The 21,043-nt window shown below is 40.0% G+C and overlaps 1 protein-coding gene, 1 long non-coding RNA gene and 2 other non-coding genes across 6 annotated transcripts; 3 read left to right on the top strand and 1 right to left on the bottom strand.

The window, feature by feature from the left end:
- The first annotated feature begins 14,592 nt into the window (after positions 1–14,592).
- TRNAD-GUC (transfer RNA aspartic acid (anticodon GUC)) lies at positions 14,593–14,664 on the top strand. The gene has a single exon. It is a non-coding gene; the product is annotated as a tRNA-Asp (tRNA).
- Positions 14,665–16,028: 1,364 nt separating this feature from the next.
- On the top strand, positions 16,029–17,864 carry LOC136544960 (uncharacterized). Of its 3 annotated transcripts, none has more exons than XR_010780879.1 (4): positions 16,029–16,169; positions 16,828–16,914; positions 17,134–17,219; positions 17,368–17,864. It is a non-coding gene; the product is annotated as an uncharacterized lncRNA (long non-coding RNA). The 3 variants fall into 3 exon arrangements; XR_010780880.1 differs by having other exon boundaries at positions 16,828–16,976; XR_010780878.1 differs by having other exon boundaries at positions 16,828–17,219.
- LOC136547736 (small nucleolar RNA R12) lies at positions 16,456–16,535 on the top strand. The gene has a single exon (XR_010781695.1). It is a non-coding gene; the product is annotated as a small nucleolar RNA R12 (small nucleolar RNA).
- Positions 17,865–18,090: 226 nt separating the features above from the next.
- Positions 18,091–20,765, bottom strand: LOC136544959 (probable LRR receptor-like serine/threonine-protein kinase RPK1). The gene is made up of 2 exons (XM_066537017.1): positions 19,881–20,765; positions 18,091–19,808 (listed from the first exon to the last, which is right to left on the bottom strand). Exons 1-2 carry the CDS (start codon positions 20,659–20,661, stop codon positions 18,526–18,528), a joined length of 2,064 nt encoding a protein of 687 aa, XP_066393114.1. The 5' UTR covers positions 20,662–20,765; the 3' UTR covers positions 18,091–18,525.
- Positions 20,766–21,043: the final 278 nt, after the last annotated feature.

Here is a 21,043-nt window from a genome sequence, read left to right as displayed (position 1 = left end):
TTATCCTCTCCTCACATGTACATGTATGTGTGTTCGTCCTTTTTATCTGTTGCACTAGCTAGCTAGCTTTCCTTAGTGACCAACAAAAAAGAAAGGGGAAATAAAGAATGAAGAGCACATCACCTGGATGCTTGCTTGGTAAAGGATGTACAGCTATCAGGACAATGACCACCTTGCAAAATGCTCCGAATGGCCTGACTATGACAGCCTTCAAAATCATGCCTCTGAAGCCTGGTAGACAAGCACATCTCGATCCTATGAGCTTAGACAAAAAGTACAGCAATATAATGTATTCTCCAGCTAACCGTCCACATGATATGATGATATCCGCGGACTGATCATGGTGTGGACGCAATGTAATTGTCCGGATTTAGTTCCCTAGCTAGCTCAACAAGTCGATCTGATGAGATGAGGGGATCGGACTGACTGATGATGAGAGTTGCTGCCGATCTAGTCACCGGATTCGATTTCGAGTAGGGCTATTTTGGAACATTAGAATTTTGTGGAACCTACTCTTTTCATGGTCGACTTGTTATTGATATTGTTTTTGTGGAATGTATTTAGGTATTTTGTTGAAGACCTTAATTAAGATAGAATTATATACTCCTTCCATTCCAAATTATAAGTCGCTTTGACTTTTTTGATTGATCTATTTTGCTATATATATATATAGACATATTACTATATCTAGATGCATAGAAAAATAGATGTACCCAAAAAAATCAAAACGACTTATAATTTGGAACGGAGGGAGTATCTCTCTAGAAAGAAAAGGCTATGTGTCATGCGTGATTAAAATAAAAAGAGGGATCATGTGGAATCTATGCATTCAAAAGGGACATATATACTTCCACTTAATAAAAACAAAAAGGACTTGTCCCTCCATTTACAAATACAGTAACCTACAGATCTGGCTAGCAATAATTTGACTAGCAAAAAATTGATTTTTAGGTGGGCTATAATAGAAAGGTATTTAAAAAACATGAGACATCACTTATGTATAATTGTTTGCTCATGTATTTCTTCTCAAAAGAAAATCAATGAACACACTTTATTTGAGCAGTGTATTATTCAAAGGTGAGAGAGAGAGAGAGAGTACTATTCCAGTAAACAGCTCCATGATGGCATCATTTTTTGGGACAGGCATGTTAACTCCATCATGCATCATCTCTATCCTGAGAGGAGCACACATAGGGTGTGTTTAGTTCGGTAGGTGAAAATTTTTTTGTGTCACATCGGATGTATCGGAAGGATGTTGGGAGGAATTTTTGGATGCTAATAAAAAAACAAATTACAGAACCCATCAGGAAACTGCGAGACGAATCTAATGATACTAATTAATCAGCCATTAGCACATGTGGATTACTGTAGTACTTAAGGTTTTTCATGGACTAATTAGGTTTAAAAGATTCGTCTCGCCATTTTACCGAGAACTGTGCAATTAGTTTTTTTTTCATCTACATTTAGTACTCCATGCATGTGTTCAAACATGCTCTTTTACTGTATGAGTCAAAAAAAAATTTGGAAACTAAACACGCACATACACGATGCAACTGGGAAGAGTAGACCGGGCATATGCATTGCAACAAAAGCTATTTCTGTCAGTGGCCGGAAAAGAGGAGATTCCAGCGATGGTGATGCGTCGTCGATGAGATCAGATCTCTCCTCTGCTGCTGTGGACACTGAACGATCGAAGAGGCCATGGAGGACCAACCCAGTGGCAACAACACGGCCGCGCGAATCGATGATGGGAGGCCCCACCGGGCAGGCAGCCTTTGTCTCCTCTGAGCCCTGACCAAGCATAACTTATGGTGATACAGTACCATGCGTTACCAAAAGGCATCATGAGAAACAAAGATCAAACAGTAACGCTCAGTACGTGCCCATCCATCGACTCCGTCAGTATGTGCGTAGGAGTAGTAGGACAAATAATTGCACTAGTAATTAGAGCATCCCAAATAATTAAACCTAATTAAATATCAAAAACCAAGTGGTTTTCATGTTGATTCTAGTAACACCAAACATACATCTATAATATTGAATTATTAGTTTCATTTGATCCATAATTTGGCTAGGTACCTTAGTTTTAATAGCCAAAATATATATGATCGAAGAGTTGAAGATGGATTGGAAAATACGTGCAAATAAGAAAAGAACAAAAAAGGATCAAATTTGGATCAATTTGGCATTTGTTCTTCGTTGTTTCTGAAGGCCGGTGGATCAATGACGACGAAACTCTAGAGTGGAGTCCTTTCTGGGCGTGTGGGATTTCGGGCTTCAAGACACCTCATTGGCATGACTTGCGTATCACGCTCCCAATAAGGCTCCTATGACGATATGTCTTGCATTGCCTGCATGACTTGGCAAGTATAGAAACTATGTCATTGTTTCGGGATTGGGACTAGCATTATTGAGTCTCTGAGTCAACACGGGTACTACATATTCAGCTAATTATCTGTCCATTTAGTGGTTTACAATGTGTCAGTCCATAGCGAGTCACACATGAATATATGATCGTCCCACCATCTCAACATCCGCCGGCTCAACTTCTTATAAAATACATTATATATGGCTCAACCTGATGTACACTATTGCATATGGCCTGAGAATGGTTAGCTAGCAGGTGCGATATATGGAAAAAGCTAGAGATATATGTAGGTGTAGGTGTATACTCATATACAGTATGTCATATGCATATATATGGAAACCCAGTGAAGAAAAGGTAGAGGAAGATAGGAAAGTGAATGAAGCTATATATATATCACTGCGCTGCATATATATGTGTGTATATATATATAGGTAATCCCTAAGGTTTGTGCTAAGTGCTTGGAGTTTCCCGAAAGAAAAAGCCGTATGTAAGCTTGCTCTGTGAAAATAAATTAAGCTTTCCCGTTTTAATATCTGCCTTCCTTTAAGCTCGTTTATATGGGGCAATGTCTCTATGCTAGGGACTCTAGAGGAGAAACATCTACGTGTGTTGTTCTCATGTTAGCCCTGGTAGCGGCGTTTGTAGAGAACCCTGTGTGCGCAGAGAAGTGTTCCCTTCGGGTGGAACTACCTGGGGAGACGATAGAGTCTGAGTCCTGTATGTGCGTGGCTGGGGATAGTGAGGGAGAAGACCGGGTTAGCCTGGTTCTAAAGCGAGCCAGTGATGCATACGGTGAGTACCGAGTAGGACTAACACAAACATAGTCACACGACCGGCTGAAGCTTTGGTCTCGCCAGCCTGCAAAAGATCATGAGAATTACATGCATACTCATAATCCGCTTATACCTAATCACGCGCTTAATAATCACGCACGCATCCTGCATCCACCACAAGTGCCCCAAATAGTGTTCGAATAGTGAGAAAACTTGGGTGCCTGAGCCACTCACGGGTGAGTGCTCATGCACTGTTCACATTCTGAATTTGAGTAGTAACAAGTATTTTGAATAGTGCCACAAATTTGAATAGTAACCGTTGAATTTGAATAGTGTTGTGAATAGTAACTCAAAAAATTTAAATTTGAATTTTGAGTTCAAGATTTTTCCAGCGTAATCGACCTTCCCGCAGCAGTGATATCAAAGCCAGGTTATTAAAATTTGAATTTGAAGGATTTACTAAAATCTAGTAAAGATTAAAAAGCTATATTATTTAAATTTAGAAGTTAATACAGGAAAGACAATCAATACTAAAGAGAATATAAATATAAGGTGCAGACTAAATAGCTCTAAAGAACATACTTGGCATACCTCTCACGGACAGATAAACTTAATAGTTGATTTGATACACCACTTTTACGTATCTTGGGAAAAGAGGCAAGATGATCTAGAACTAAAATTTGACGGTCTGCAAAAGGAACATAAGCACCTAGAAGAGAAATATTCAGCTACCAATAATAAATTTGAATTAGCATTATAGACTTTAGAAGAAAGTAAAGTTTCTCTAGGAAGAATCAGCCAAAATAGTGATTATATTAAAAAGGAGATAACTTATCTATATAAGAATTTAGATAATATAAATATTGCTGAGCACGGCAAAGAAATTGTGTTACCATCAGCAGGAATAGTAGAGTTTACTAGATCTTTAAATTTAGAAAGATGGAAGTATCTGAGAGCCTCTATGGTTTTATAGATAAACTGAAAGGAGGATGTGATGATATTGAAACCTTAGAAGAAATGATAGACGTAGAAAGAGATCTTGAAAGATATCAGAAAAATACTTTAAGAAAAATAAGGCCTCAATAAATATATCAAATGGGTTGGTTTGAAAATAAAAATGAATTATATAGAATATCTAGAGAAGTAGAATTAAGTGTATTGACAGAACCAGTTCTACTAAGAATTGTTAGTAAACAATTTGAGAATGATTTAAAATATCCAAGGTATAAATATATACATCAGAGAATGTATATCATTGGAATTAAATGAATGACAAGAAAAAAATTAGGAACCAAGGTTTTAATAACTTTATTAGATAAAAGATGGGATTCAATAAACAAAGCAGCATTAGGATTTTTAGAAGGTGATATGAATAAAAACATGTTAATAACATATATAGCCCTAGATTTAATAATGCCAGTAAAAAAATGTATAGATAAAATGACATTTGGGTTTCAAACCAAAGGCTATGAAGACTTAAAAGGAACAAATCTATTAGTAAGCATAGAATTTATAGAAAGGTTAACCAACAGAAGTGGAACCAAATATAAGGTAAATGTGAACAATGTTATAGAAAGTATGCAATCTAAAGGAATAAAATTTATGAGTCCTCTGAAAATAAGTTCTGAAGAAAGGGCAGGAGAAGACTGGGATAGGCTCGTTAATAGAACCAAAAAATTTAAAACAACTTAAAGATTACATAAGCTATGAAAATAATAGAGGGATGACTAGTATTAGGTTTGTAGATTATAAAGAACGAAGTTTAGATGATTTAGAAGCATCTAGCTCAAAGTCAAAATTAGAAGAAAATAGAAGGCATAGCGTATGTGAATTTATGGAAAAATTAGATATAGATAATGAAATAAAACATTATGAGCATAAGTTAAGCAAAACTCATGATGAATACAATACCTCTATGATATGTCAATGGTCTGCTATAAGAGAAAAGGAACTTTACTTTAGACGAGAGTTATATAGACTTAACAACATCAAGAAAGATATAGAGTTAAATAATAAGAAATCCAATGTTCCAATAAAGAATAATGAATCTGTGTCAAAACAAATAGAAAATAAGGTAAGGGAAGTCCAAAAAGAATTAGAATATAGCAAAGATAAGATAAAAGACATAGAAGATAATGATATAAGCGAAGAAGAGGAATGGGAGATTAATAATAAGTTTTTACTAGAAAGTTATGAAGAAAAAGACGAAGATCAATTGAGATATGTAGTAATAATTCAGTAACTCTTATAAACTCCTTAGAAAATAAAGAGTTGCATAAAAATAATGCTATAGAAGCAATGGAAAAAGATCCAAGTTCATCAAAAAAGAAGACGAGGTCCAGAAATAAAGATAGAAGAAGAAAAAGAGAGACCATCTAGAAAACCAGAAACTTGGCCACCAGAAAAAGAACCTGCATATAGATATATACCTGGACAATATAAGCATATGGATTCAAAAAAGAGAATTTGAAAAGACGGTTCAATTATAGAATTATAGAAGTGATGGTGCTATATTAAATTTAGCAGCACATGATCCTGTAGATTGGTCAAATATAATTAGCATATGGAAAGAATTGATAGTGCAAAAGTATATACAAAATCAGCATAATATTAAAAATAGAGTAGAAGATATGATTACATATTTAGAGACATTTTAGGAGAATCAGTCGAAGTTTTATGGGAACAATGGGTAGAAGCTTTTCCTAATTATTATGAACAATTAAAAAGGGTTGGTAGTAACCCATATAATTTTGCAAATATTATTTCAAGCATTGTAATAGGTGAAGATCCTGAATTAGGATATATTGTTTTACAGAATGAAAGATTAAAGGAAATAGAAAAATTATCACTAACGAGCTAGAAAGGAATAAAAGAATCTCTCAACACTATTTTTATAATGCTACGACTGTCAAGCAAGGCTATAACCAAGATATAGTTGAAAGATATTTTAATAAATTACCAAATCCTTTAGGTTCTATGATATTCGAAGAATATAAAAAAGAAATTGATGATAAACAATATAATATCTCTTAGGCTATAACATTTGTTTTCAAACTGTTAAGAAAGTATATGCATGAACATACAAGCCCTAAGATCAATGAAACAATCAGATTATAATTTCTACAATAAAATAATTCAAATACCATAGACATATGAAGAAAAGAGATCTAGAAACAAGAAATATCCTAAGAATTATAAGAAAGGAAATGTAAGGACAAAGAAACGCTATTTTCTAAGAAGATCAGACAATAGAGCTCATTTCCTAGACAAGAGAAATGTAAGAAGATATAATCCTAGAAAAAAATTATGATGGTACATGTAGATGCTTTATTTGCAACTCACCATGTCACTTAAGCAAAACATGTTCTAATAAAGACAAGAAAAGGTATTCTAATAAGCAAGAAGAACAAGAAAAGGTTCTAATAATAGATAGTGTGAATGAAAATATTTTAGTCTATGATGATGATATAATAGATGATGAATCGATATACTCAATTATATAGACAAATGAAATAGAATATGATGAAGAAAAAGAATCTAGTGAAGAAGAGAGATTTAATTGATGAGTTAGTAGGATTAAAGATAGAAATGATGGATCAAATAACTGCGAACACAAGTGGGATCATAAAAAAGATGATTCTAATATAAAATATGTATTTTGCATATATTATCAAGATCCTAGAAAAGGAGCAACATATAGGTTATGTTTAAGACAAGCATGTATGTCATGTTTAAAACAGTAGAATGATATGAAAAATGAGCTAGAAGCTAAAATAATATACGAGGAAAATAAAGTACAATCAGAATAAGTATTTCCAGAGAAAAAAGGGAACAAATATTTAAACAATACTCCACTAGAGTTCCTCATTCCTAGATTAAGTTTTAAGACTGAATAAATTTTGTCATACTTTACTCAAGATATTATAGATTTAATTTGAAAAAAATATGCTGAAAGACAATACAAAACCTTTCATGATATACAAAATTATTTTATGAAATTATACTAATGAAGAGAAAGGCATCTAGGAATAATTGTGAATGCAAATATTTTTCCTTTACTTCATCTCGATGATAAATTAATTGTTAAGCCTCATCAAAAATTCTTAATATTGAGGGCTGATATAAATTTAAAATATTTTGGAAGCATACAAAGAAATACTAGAGAAGGTATCTCTCTACAAACTATTATTGATCATGGGTTAGTCCATGATATATATGGTACACTTGAAAAAAAAATCCAATCAGAACTTGGAATAGCTATCAAAGAAGCTTGTAAGAAATTAGCATGTATTCATGGGAGATACAAAATTAAGTTTTGTTCCAATCCACCAAAATTTACACAACCAATAAGACTAGCATGCCATGATATATATATCACAAAGGGATCATACAAATTTCCTACTATATGGACTTCAGACTCATGGCAAAATTATGAAGAGGTGTTCGTAAAAGACACGAATCATGATAATTGGAGAATTTTTAGTGAAGCAAAAAAATTAGAAGGAAATACCAAATTTACTCATGAATATTATATGATGTACCAAAATAAAATAATAAAAGTATTCTTACGAGAATATTATGGAAGATATAGTATAATACAAAGAAAAGTCGGAAGACTAATAAAGCCTAGTTATGGCAAAGAATGCCAAATACGAAAAGAATACCATGAATTGTTGTCCTAGTACGAAATATGGCAACCTCAAGAAGTGGACAACGAAGAAAATATTGAGGAGTAATAAGAAGAGTTCATACAGACTCAATATCCATATATATGCAAGATAATACTACATGCCACAATTTTTTGATTGATGTTTGCACATCAATCATTCGGGCGTAGAAGACCATACCCAGGAAAATCTAAAAATATACGTGAAGATAACACGCGGCAGAGGACAGCGCAAAAGCATTATATAGCGACTCTACTGTAGCCAGAACAATTATTGAGGAACGCAGCACCATCCAGCTGTCCAGACAATAGTAAAGAAGAATAATTGAAGACATTGCCTTAAGCGTGAAGGCTCCTTCAGAAGATAAGCACGAAGGACGCTCCGGAAGGCTCCTCCTCCTCTTACCAATAATTGATACACAGTTTGCATTGGCTAGCTCTACTGCTAGTAGTAGTAAATGGAGTGGACCGGCCGGACTGGATTGGATCTGAAGTCCTGAACTGGACCGGCCGGTAGCTGCGTGCTGTCGTCCGATAGATTGGGCAGGGGCTGTGACTGTGATACTACTGAACCCGACTGTATATTTTAGTGGTGAGTGCGTGCACCACCACCATTGATCAGCACACTATCTATTATCCTAGCCACTGCTGCCACTGCCATGCTTTGTGTACGTCCATGGCGATGGAGGACCGGTGTCTGGCCATATATGCGGATGCCTGTTCCTCTTCATCCTACTCACTACCCCAGCTGCAGGCTCTAATTAATTAAAGATCACATCCATCAACAAATTAATTCCTTTGATTTTGTAAGCTATTTGTGACAAGCAATGCAAGCTATATAGCTACCTGACACTACTACATACTTTCACTGCCGGCTGCATCACCGACGGATTTTAAGAAACCGACAGTGATAACCCATAACTACAGGTTTTTAGCTAAAACCAGCAGTGAGATATTCAGGTCTTCACTGTCAGTTCATATCACTGTCGGTTTTAACAAAGAACCATAAGTGATATTTGGTCATCACTGTCAGTTTTAGCCAAAAACCGACACTGATACTATCACTATCGGTTTGTGGCTTGAACCGACAGAGATATGTTGCAAGAAAACTTCATAAATTTCTCATATGATGTTCGATGAAGACGAATATTATATCAAAGTTGTAGTACTCGACGAAATCTACAACTTTGTAGTTCAAACTTTTTAAATTTGAGATCGTTTGGATGTCCAAATATTTTCATTTGAAATCATCTATCTAACGAAAATTACGTTTGATTTCTAAAATTTAAAATTTGAATTTTTCAAAAGACCTCGAATGGAGAAACGCCAAAATAAAAGTTGTAGATCTCGAAAATGTTGTTCGAAATTAAAATTTGAAATTATGGAAGAAGTATGATTTCTCTTTTTAATCTCAGGCTAAAACTTGTACGTAACTAGTCTTTCTCCATCATACTAACTTCAAATTTGATGATTTTTTTCTTAAAAAATTTTAAAATCATGCTCTATCAATTTATTGTGTTCTTACCGCTATTATTTTATCCATCTTTCCATGTGACCGTGTTTTATCTAATTGAATTTTAAATTTAAAAAATGGCAACTTCAAACGTCATTTTGGAACACTAAATGATTTCATCTTAAAAAGTCATGAACATAGAAGTTATAGAACTTATTAATATCTATAACTTTTATTTTGGTCATTTCTTCAGCCGATAAAGTGGTAGTTATATTGTTCACAAAATTTAACTATAAGAGGGATACGTAACATTTGTGAACAATGTTATTACCACTAAGTCGGATGAATAAATAATCAAATGACCAAAATAAAAGTTATAGATCTCAGAAAGTTATGAAACTCTGTAGTTGACAACTTTGTGATTTGAAATCATTTTGTCAAGAAAAACTACGTTTGAATTTCTAAAATTTAAAATTCAAATTTGGTAAACGACCTCGGATGGAGAAACTACCAAAATAAAAGTTATAGATCCCAATAAGTTATGAAACTTTGCAGTTGACAACTTTTTGATTTGAAATCATCTTGTAAAGGAAAACTACGTTTGAATTTCTAAAAATTTGAAATTTGAATTTTTTTTTTAAACAACCTCATATGGACAAATAGCAAAAACAAAAATTGTAGATCTCAAAAAGTTATGAAACTTTGTAGTTGACAACTTTTTAATTTCAAATTATCTTGTCATAAAAAACTATGTTTGAATTTCTCAAATTTAAAATTTAAATTTTGTAAACGACCTTGGATGGAGAAATTAAAAAAATAAAAGTTATAGATCTCGAAAAGTTATAAAACTTTAGAGTTGACAACTTTGTCATTTTGAACTCGTTTAGGATCCCAAATACTCATTTCAAAATCAGATGAACATAAAATGGCAAGGACGAAAATCTCATTTGGACACAAACAGCTTGCAGGTGGAGTGGTTAGGGGCCGAAGGCTCGAAGCAGGAGGTCAGGAGTTCGATCGTCGGTGGCCACGGAGCGCGTGTTTTTCGCGTGAAAAATCACGTGACTTATGACACGCGAATATGTGGCTGTCTAGTGTGGCATCTCCCAGAATTAAAAAAATCTCTATTTTTTAGCCTATTTTTTAGATTTCCCGGTAGTGATGAGCCCCCTTCATCACTGCCGGTATGCCACTGTCGGTTAAAAATCTGGCAGTGGAGGAGGGTTTTGAACCGACAGTGATGTGAAGATCTGGCATAGTGTGAGCTACATTAGTTCTCGATCACCAGCCTGCTCCTCCTTCATTTTGTTGGTTTAGATTTTTTTTTCTTTGATTGTTGTTCTTCTAAATCAACTGGTCACTATAACTCTAGGGAAGTTGTGCACCCTTGCTGACGCCACGAGTTTCATTTTTGCTAACGCGCTTAGCCATCCATGGCCATTCCACATATTTCTTAATATATCCTAATAATCCTAAAGAGACACATCAAACTTTATGGGATGTAACAATATTGTTTTTGTAGAATATTGATTTTGTTTTTTCAGTTAGGAATTTCACCAAAACAAAAGAAATACAAAGGATCTTGGGCAATAGTATTTGATCATATATGTATTCCAATACGGAAGGAGGATTTTCAATACGGGAAATGAAAAAACATATCTCTGTAGCACCCGTGCTAAGTACTCTATAGTTTGGGGTTTTAGCAGGTTTATCGATAGAAATCGATCGTTTATTCTTAGATGCTTTGCCATTCCCTTTTCTTTCATCTCTAGTTATTCCTATGCGAGTTTGGAAACTGGACCGGACATGCAATGATTTATGATGATGATGATCTACTACCAACAATATAATCCAATTTGACAAGACTACTTCCATTCATTTTTTATTTGGATTTCAAATAAAGTTAAGCCCCCAATCACCAAGTCCTCGACTTGATGTGGGAGCTTACATCTTTATGAATTTTTTTCCAAAATTTAACAGTGTTATTCTTTTAGTGGTAGGTGACGTGCCTGTCAACAGAGAGATGCCATCATGGTAACTTCATTAGTCTTGAGATATGCTAACTCAGTCTTTTCTGAGTGCATTTATAGAGGTAAGTGTGCTTACATATATATAAGTGTCTGCTTCTGTAATACAATTCACAAAAAACCCTGATCAAGTACCTTCCTTAATTTTCCAAAGTTTAATATTCCCAGAGTTTCAAGGATTAGTAAATTAGAGGATATCACATTCCCATCTATCTAGACGAAAAGTGGGTCTCCACTATTAGGGCCTGTTTGAACAAAAACAATAGCATCCAAATAGAACAAAAAAAGGTTATTGAGGATATGTTTAGTTCAGTTGTGAGTTGTGAACAAGTTGTTGTGAGCTGTGAGTTACGGAAAAGTTTTTGTGAGAGTTGCGAAAAAAACTATAAGCTATTTTTGTTAAAACAACTATGAAACTTACATCAACTCTTTATCTCACTTGACACAACTTTAAAATGACCCTCTATTTCCACCTATTTGGAAAAGCTGAAAGTTTAAAGCGAAAAGCAAGGTCCAGGGTGTCATGAAAACTGTACTATGTGTGAAGCTGCTGCTTTTGAACATGCACCTTCTAGTTCTACCAGTTTGGCTAGTGTTATGTTCTTTGGCAGCATAAGCACTTTTCATAAGCTGAACTAAACATTCATCACTTGCAATCCTATAGGAATTGAGAGCATTGAAAATTTCTAACGACACGTTTGGATGCAATGTAGGAGTTTGATAAAAGAGAAAGACACAAAGGAAAGTATTGAGGTTGACCTCGTTTTAGATTTCCTCCAAAATCCCTATGAATTGATCAACGTATTTCTTATGGACACATAGCAAAAATTCTAGGATATCTAAACCTTTGTTTCAAATGGACACATAGCTAAAATTCCTGAAAGGATAAAATCTCATAAACTTCCACCACTAGTTATTTGTTACAATAGGGGAAAAGTTGAAAGTACAAATAGCATTGATATTGCCCACTACAGCGGTAACATATCTCTTTAATTTGCAGACTAGTAGATGACGTCCAAAGATAGCATATATGTCGAAACTTAATTTGCGGTCACTATCGTGCCTATTGACGCACTAGCTCTGGTTACGCAACTGTTCATTGTATGGATGGGTAATAATGGGTTAAGTGTCTGATAGTGGCGATAATGCAAACGGCAATAAGGATGGGAACGAAGGTGATTTGGGCAATCATGAAGAATATATAGTATGTTGGTGACTGTGATGTTCCTCTTTATTAATTAATGTTGATGGGTTAAGTTTTGTTTATGTTTTTTACCTCTTGTACCAGTGAAATGTAATGGCTAAATTAAACTAAAACTTGTAATTTCTTGAAGCGACTAATGTTACTAATGATATATGCATGCTCTCTTAAATTCCATTACTGAAACATAATTAGTGCCAATCAGTAGTCCGCTAGTAGCCTTTCTTATATCTAACTATATATCTCAACTGACCAATGGATCGCACGTACTGTATGCATTGACCGCAACACACAACTGTGCACACACAGCCCTTTGATGATACCGAGGCCAATATATAGAGTTTGGTCAAATAATTAATTAATATACAAGTACTACATACAATTGTACAAAGTCTCGGGCCCATCTTTATACAAGTGGACCATGCATTATCTTTCAGCACGCAATGCATTATTTATTAATTAATATAATATAGTACTTCGCAAAAAAAAACACTGTATCAGAAACAGAAGGCCTAACGCCTGGACGTCCGGATGGGATGTCGCGTCCGAACGTGGCTCCCACACCTGCGCAGCTCCCGCGTCCCGCACCCGCCCCAGCACCAACGCCCACGTCTGTCACAGGACCCGCGCCCCGGTGCCCACCCCGCTCCCCGCACGGAAAACCCACGTGGGTTGACCCACGGTTGCGGCCCAGCAATAGCGACGGTCACCGGCCGCGACGTACGTGCAACACCCCGATCTACTTTTGAAACATTCAGATGAAATATTTGCATCATATGTTTGAAACAAATAAAACACTTGAAACTTGCGCCTGAAACATGCGTGTATAGGCATATAGCAACATCCAGATCTACTTTTACAACGTTCAGATGAAACGCTAGCAACATAAGTATGAAACATATGAAACACTCGAAACATACATTTAAAACATGCGGGTAGAGTCATAGCAACATATGCAACATCCAGATGGAACACTTGAAACATACGTCTGAAACAGCTGAAACACTTGAAACATAGGCTTGCAACATGCATATATTGTCATTGCAACATATGCAACATCATAGATCTACTTTTGAAACATCCAGATAAAACACTTGAAACATAAGTTTAAAACACCTGAAATACTTGAAACATGGCGTCGCCGGCAACCATGGCCTACCTGGTGGGGAACTGCGGTAGCCAGTAAGCTCGGGTCTCGGCGGTGGGGGGAAAGGCAAGGCACGGTGGGGGTAGGCACGACACGTGCGGGAGACGGGCGAGCAATGGGGGAAAGGGGGCCGTCGGATGAGCGGCCACAACCCGCTCAGCCACATGCCCATACACGCAGCCCGGCACGGTAACAAGGCGATGGACCAACATGTTGCTACTATTTTGGTATTTCCTAATTCTTAGTTTATTATTGCTTACTCTTGGGGGGATATTATGGTATATGACTTTGTCCCTAATTTGACCGACTGAACAAAAAGCTTGTGTTGTCACACTGTCAGCAACCGGAGAAGAGGAAGGAGAGGGCGAAATGCAAGCTCATGTTGCATGTTTCAGGAGGAAGCTGAAGCTTCCAGCATGGCATCCGGTCACATACTAGAGCCCGGCTGATGCGTGGGTGATTAGGAACGGAATTAAGTGATGATTAGAAGGTGTGTGCATGCATAAGACCCTGTTGAGTTCCATTTGCCATGGCAAAAGATTAGCTCCTAAACTTTTGCTGCTAAACTTTAGTCTTGCTCATCCATAGAAAAAGTTTGGGCTAAAAGTGCAAAACGAGGGGTCCTTCACCCCCCAATACTTTTAGCCTAGTTTTGCACCTCTTGAGGTGCAAATGGCAAAACTTTAGCCCTCCACCCCTTTTTTTGCTCCACCTGTTTAGATCCATTTGCCGAAAACATGGGCTAAAAGTACTGGGCAAAAGTTTTGCCAAAGGAAATAAACAGGGCCTAAGTTTATGTGCATATGCATCAATGACAGAGCTTAATGACAGTGCATAGCCTAGCGGTGACAAAACATGGAAGAAGGGGGGCCAAGACCACTTCTTGTTTCTGTATTAAATAAAAGCTACGCTGTGATCACTGCCAAAAGTAGGTTAAGCCGTTATTTGCACAAGAGAGTCGTTGTAGTATAGTGGTGAGTATTCCCGCCTGTCACGCGGGTGACCCGGGTTCGATCCCCGGCAACGGCGCTTTCTTTAACCTTTTTTTTTAAAAAAAAAAAGAATCTCTCTCATGTAGGATTCTCATCTGGGCCTGGACTCCCTGTACCTAATAAGCTTTCACGACCTGGGCCCGACGGCCCGTCCGTCTGCTCGTGTGTGCCCCGCCATAGTCTTTTTCAAGATCATCCTATACCCAAAAAAGCTCTCCCCTCAAAAAAAAAAAAAAAAAAAAACCATGCATCCAAATCCATTTATAGTTCTGGTATTAACATTCTCTGTGCTACCGAATTAACTATTCGTTGTTCCTAGTCCCTCCGGATCAGACAATGTCAATGTTATTATTATATTGTCTCCATTTAAATTTATGGGCTTTTTTAGTTTTGTTAGAAGTCAAAACCGATGGAATAAAAATTACCTTTTTTCAAAAAGAAAAAGTCTACATAACCCCTGACATTTTTAAGGGTGGTCTACATGACCCCCTGAACTATAAAACAATTTTCATAAAAAAAAACTATAAACCAGGTACTGTGCACATTAAACTTTGTGAAACCGAGTAAATAACCCCTGAGACGGTATTGGGAGGTGGTTTTGCTGATGTGGTGATCTACATTGGCTGGCTTTGATGACATGGCGTCTAGGCCCGCACCCTCCAAGTTTCCGAGGCAAACTAGGTAAAGTTATTCCCAAGTTTTCAGCCCTTGGTAAAATCATTTTTTTTGTCTGTACTATTGGTATACACCTGAAACAGACTGCTTATAGCTACCTTGAAAAATGATTTGTCGTATGGTACCGTTACCACAACCACAGTCTTCAAAAGACCCTACTGTGACGATTTTCGTGAGGTTCTGAGTCCACCACTTCGAGTTGGGGATATGATCAGACTCAAGTGCTAATAGCATGTTCGTTTCGTCGTAAACGGTCATGGATTATTTACTACTGGCTGATTTGGTATGAGAGAAAAATATTATTTCAACTTATAATCCACGATCGTATACGAGCAAGCGAACAGGCTGATGGTTAGACTCAAGTGCTAATAATTGGCTAGTGTACTTCCCCTGCATCTCTTTAAGCATGCCAATATATATAATTCTGCTACGTGGTGCTAATTGCTGATGCTCTGTTCGTTTCGCTGAAAAATCAGACTGAAAAGTAGTGTTCGCTGATTTTTTGTAAGAGAAAAATACTGTAGCAACATGAAGTGCTCCTGTCCAATTATGGATTTCATGTTTGCTTCTTTTTTTTTTATTCAATTTCATGTTTCCTTCCAATGAAGCCCACACGGGCCCACGCACCAGTAGCCTAGCTTCCCGGCAGACTCACAGCCCAGTACCAGCAAAAGCAACCGCACCACGGCCCAGCTCTCATAAACTCCACCTGGCTCCTCGCGACCCGCCCGCCGCCGCAGCTCTCCTCCGTCCGCGCCGGGCGGCGGCCGTCACCCACCCTCCCTCTAGACCAGCGCAGCGACCGTCACCGACTCGCCGCCGGCCGCCCGGCGCCGGTGGAGGCCAGGATGGCATTCATCGCCAGAGGTGCAGGATCCTCCTCCGCATTTATTTGTTGTCGGTTTTCGCTCTTGTTTGATTGTAGTTGCACACCAAAAAAAATTCTCATTTGAAAATGTATGTTAGGTGAAATGCTGAATCTGGCATCCGTAAAAAGAGGGGTATACGTACATAGCTCCCAGCTGGAGATCCACTGTCAAAATCAGCATTACTAGTGTTTTGTTTTTCCCTGTTCAAGTTTGAATTATGCGCCTCCAGTATTTTCGGTCACCTCCTTTTCGTATTTTGGATGCATCTGCACTCAACTCACATGATTGAGGCGGAGAAGAAAACCAGACGGATTCCCACTGATTTTTCCAAAACGATGTTATTAGCCAGCTGCTTCCGAGCAATCACATCACATCTTTACCGAATCTCGTATGTGAATGCCTTCTGGTTTCTTTGTGAATGCACGATGCCTTCAGGGCGTATTGAAAAATGCCTTTTTCTCCCAACTGTATATGCACAGTGCTGATTGGTAGTAGCAGAAATAGATGGGTCCCTTGTGATTTTGACAAATGATGTTGTTAGATACCAAGATTTTACTACTATTTTGGCAGTACTCCTATTTCCTATAATTCAGTTTTGCAGCCTCTTAATTACTAGATGTGATTGACTGACCAAAAGCTTGTGCTGTCGATGTCAGCAACTGGAGAAGAGGAATGAGAAGGCGCAGGTTCAGGTTGCATGTTACAGGAGGAAGCTGCTGGCCAAGCTTCCAGCATGGCATCCGGTTTGCATACTAGAACCTGGCTGTGGGTGGTTAGGAACGGAATTAAGTGATGCTTCTAGATAGTATGTGCTGTGAAGTTTCTTCTCAATTATATGAACACTGACATATATCAGAGCAAGACCTGACCAAAGCTTGTCTATTTTCTACTTTCTAGGACCCAAAAGATTGAAGCGTGTTCTGAACTGTCGATTTATCTTACTCGATTGACTATGCCTGCAGGACGCAAATATTTCGTTTTCTGAACACCGGCCGTCCGATCTGAGTTATGCGGCCTGGATCAGACCAATGGCAGAGGCCCCGGCAAAGTGAGTAGCAGAGGACCAAGTTGCTGACTGTCAAAGCATGATTATCGTTTTTATGTGGTGTTGGTGGTCTGCACGCAATAAAATCAATGCAGGGGAGAAGATAAAAACAGCTCAACAAATAGTCAGTGATGTACTTTTTCATTTGCAGGCATGGAGGGATGCAGTCAGTACTGAAAAAAAGAGTTGCAATTCCAGGCTGCAAATCAAAATGGCAAGATTAATTGCGATGCAGCTTACAGTCCGTGCTCACGCAAATCTGGGTGGGGTTTCGTCATAAGAAACCACTGTTGCTGCAGGTAGCGGATCAGCGGATTTCCTAATGTGTCCAGCATGCTGAAGCCATCGCCTGCATTGAAGGCCTGGAGTTTGCATCTACGCTAGGGATGAGAAGGGTCATAGTAGAAACTGATGCTGCTCTTGTAGCAAAACTGCTATCTAATCCGACTTATGACAGATCAGTTCTAGGCCATCTAATAGGAGAGATTAGAATCTTAATGTATAATAACTTTTCTAAATGTTCTGTCTCTCATGTTTCCAGGGTGTGTAACGTTGTTGCTGATACTCTGGCGGCTATGGGCCTCAATTGTAATGATGATGGTCCTCGGCTTTGGCAAGAACAAATGCCAGACTTTGTAACTTTGTTGGTGTCCAGTGACTTAACTGGACCAAGTGTTTAATGGTATATTGTTTTCCTTTCAAAAAAAAAGTACAACCTGCATTCTGCAACTACTAGCAACAGCACGAGGCAGAGTGCAGCAACAGCATCTGCAAATTGGCAGCTGCAGCTAGCATTAGCAGCGTCTGTATGGCATTCTCACGGTCACAAATTGTGACCTACCTCGTTCTAGGTACGATTCAAGCCATGAAACAACAACAGTTAACACACAATCTTCAATCCATACATGTCAAACTTTAATCTTTACTGATAATATTTACAAGATTTCAGAAGGCCAAATGCTTCAACAGTTCTGAAACTACATATCATTACCCCTTTTTCTCATCAATCATGCAGGAAAAGAAGTAATCTCGCTCAAATGTTATGTAGTTGCAGAACTGTTGAAGCATTCAGTTTCCTTTTTTTTCACCTTTTTTTCTATATTTTTCCTTTTTTTAGAGGAAGCATTCATCTACCTAGAATGTTATGCATCAGTAAAAACTTGGTGGAGAGGAGGCTGCTGAGGAGATAAAATTGATGGCACCTCCTTACCACAGCTACTACCCCCTTTGGCTTTGCAGGGGGACGACCTAGCTATCAGCCCATCAGTTCTTCTTAGGTAAGTATTTAGGCATTGAACGCCTTGTCTTCCTAGTAAGAAGGCGGTCGGAGTTCCCTTAGGCGTCGAACAACATGCTTCATTGTGGGCCTAGAAGCAAGAGACTCCTGCGTGCACCGGACCGCCAGGTTCAGGAACTCAACCAGATCATCATGTGGGGCCTTCTCCCACAAGCCTTCGATGAAGAACTCGCGAACCCTGCCTCTCTGGATAAGCCTCACAGCCCAGCTGACAATGTTGAAACCATTTCCATATGGCGAAAATGATGGGTCCAGTGCTTTCTTGTCTGAAATCAGCTCCAGCAGCACAACTCCGTAGCTGTAGACATCTGCCTTGTCAGACACGCGGCGTGACATTGCATACTCAGGAGCCACATAACCAAAAGTACCAGCAACATCTGTTGTCGTATGCGTTTGTGAGTTCCAGAGAAACCTCGCCAATCCAAAATCAGAAAGGTAGGCGTTGCATTCATTGTCGAGCAATATGTTGTTTGGCTTGACATCCCGGTGCAGAATGCGGGGGACGCATTCGTCATGCATGTACGCAAGCGCACGAGCAACATCCAGAGCAATCTTGTGAAGCCTTCTCCAGCTGATTGGCCTCTTACCCCTCTCCTGTATGAACCTTTCCAGGTTGCCACCTGGCAGATAGTTGTATATCAGAAACATCTCCGACTCGCTGATGTGGTACCCCAAGAGAGTGACAAGATGAGGATGATGGCATTGCCCGAGGATCCTCACTTCTGCTTGGAACTCCTTGTCGCCATGCTGCTTCCCAATAGCAAGCCTCTTTATTGCCACAAGAACTCCAGGTGCCACCTCGGCTCTGTATGTCGGGCCAAAGCCGCCGTTGCCAATGCAGTTGCTAGCATTGAAATTCCCAGTGGCGTGGACAACAGCCTCATATGTCAGGGGGGCTCCAATTTCAACATCGGCGAAAACCTTGACTTCCCTTGTCCTAACAGAGCGCTTTGATGGTCTCAGAGGCCATTTCCTTGTGCAGATGCACAGGGCAAGTGCAACTAACAGAACCACGACAATGGCTGATGCTGCAGCTATGGCAGCAATCTCTTTGATTCCCAAGCCACCATCACCATTGCTGCCACTGCTGCTGGTGCTGCCATTAGAAGTGCCCGGCCTTGTCTCAGTCAGCTGACGGATAATTGTTGGTATAGGAGAAACAGGAAGCAGTTCACCAGTAACTGAATGTGCAGTAACTACATGAACTGGTGAGACGGCATCAACAGCATTAACAGCTGCAGCAGTTGTCTCTTCCTCAGATAGTTTGTTGTTCCCCAGATCAACTGGAACCTCGCCTGATAGAGAATTGTTGGTCAGATTAAGAAATTCCAGTAACCCGAGCTGGCTCAAACAGGAAGGTATCTCACCGCTGAAATTGTTGCCGGATAACGAGAGAAATTTTAGGCTCTTGAGCTCCACGAGGCCTGAGGGCAGCCGGCCGTGGAGCAAGTTCCCGCTGAGATCCATCCGGACGAGGCCCGTGCAGTGGAGGAGCTCCGGCGGCACGCCGCCGGTGAGCCTGTTCCTGGACAGGTCCAGAACCCGGAGACGCGCGAGCTCCCCAATCCGCGGCGGGATGGTGCCGTCCAAGGAATTGGAGGACAGCCGCAGGCGCCGGAGCGCCGCGCAGCTCCCCAGCGCCGGCGGGATTGCCCCGCTCAGCCGGTTCCCGGAAAGGTCCAAGCTTTTCAGCCCTTCCGGGAAGGTGGCCGGCAGGCGGCCACGGAGGGAGTTGCCGGCGAGGTTGAGCACCTGGAGGCGCCGCAGCCGCCAGAGGTGCGGAGGAATCTCGCCACGGAGCCCCGCCGAGGGAAAGGAGAGCGCTTTTAGCTCGGTGAGGCGAGCGACCGCCGGGGACAGCTCCCCGCCGAGGCGGCCGCCGAGCGCGAGGGCCACGACGCGGCCGGACCGCGCGTCGCAGGTGACCCCCGGCCAGGAGCAGTGGTGGGCGCCAGACTCCGGAGACCACTGGCGGAGATCGTCGCCGGCGCCGGAGGTGAGGGCGCGCTTGAGGTGGAGCAGCGCCGGCATGTCGTCCTGCTGCTGCTCCGGCAGGGATGACGGCGAGGACGCGACGGAGGCGGTGACGAGGAGGAGGTGAAGAGCGAAGAGGACGGCGGTGGTGGCGGAGCGGCGGAGGAAGGCCATCTCCGCTCTCCGGCCAGTCGCCGACGAGGACACGGACCTGGACCTCCTCGAAGCGCCAAGCGGGACGGGAGCGGTGGTGGGGAGCTTTGTCTGTCAGTGGCGACCGAGTGACTCCCGAGTCTGCCGACTGCCTGTCGATGGACTCGGAGACTAGTACTGGTACACGCTGTGGGACCCACGCCAGGACCGTCGAGTGATTTTCAGGAAATGCGAGGGGGCAGAGTGCGACGGGATGTTCGGCTTTGTGGTGTTCAATCGTTTCATTGCCGCGTCGCCGGCTTCCTGGCGGCTGCTGGCGTCGTCCTTCTCTGTTCAACGCATTCACCTGCTGTGACTTGGTGTTTTACTTTTACTTTTCGTTGCTTGGTCATGGTCACCCATT

Source organism: Miscanthus floridulus, chromosome 3 (genome assembly GCF_019320115.1).
Source record: "Miscanthus floridulus cultivar M001 chromosome 3, ASM1932011v1, whole genome shotgun sequence".
Classification (NCBI taxonomy): Eukaryota; Viridiplantae; Streptophyta; class Magnoliopsida; order Poales; family Poaceae; genus Miscanthus; species Miscanthus floridulus.
Note: the sequence above shows the minus strand (reverse complement) of the source record. Positions and strands in the feature narration are given on the sequence as shown.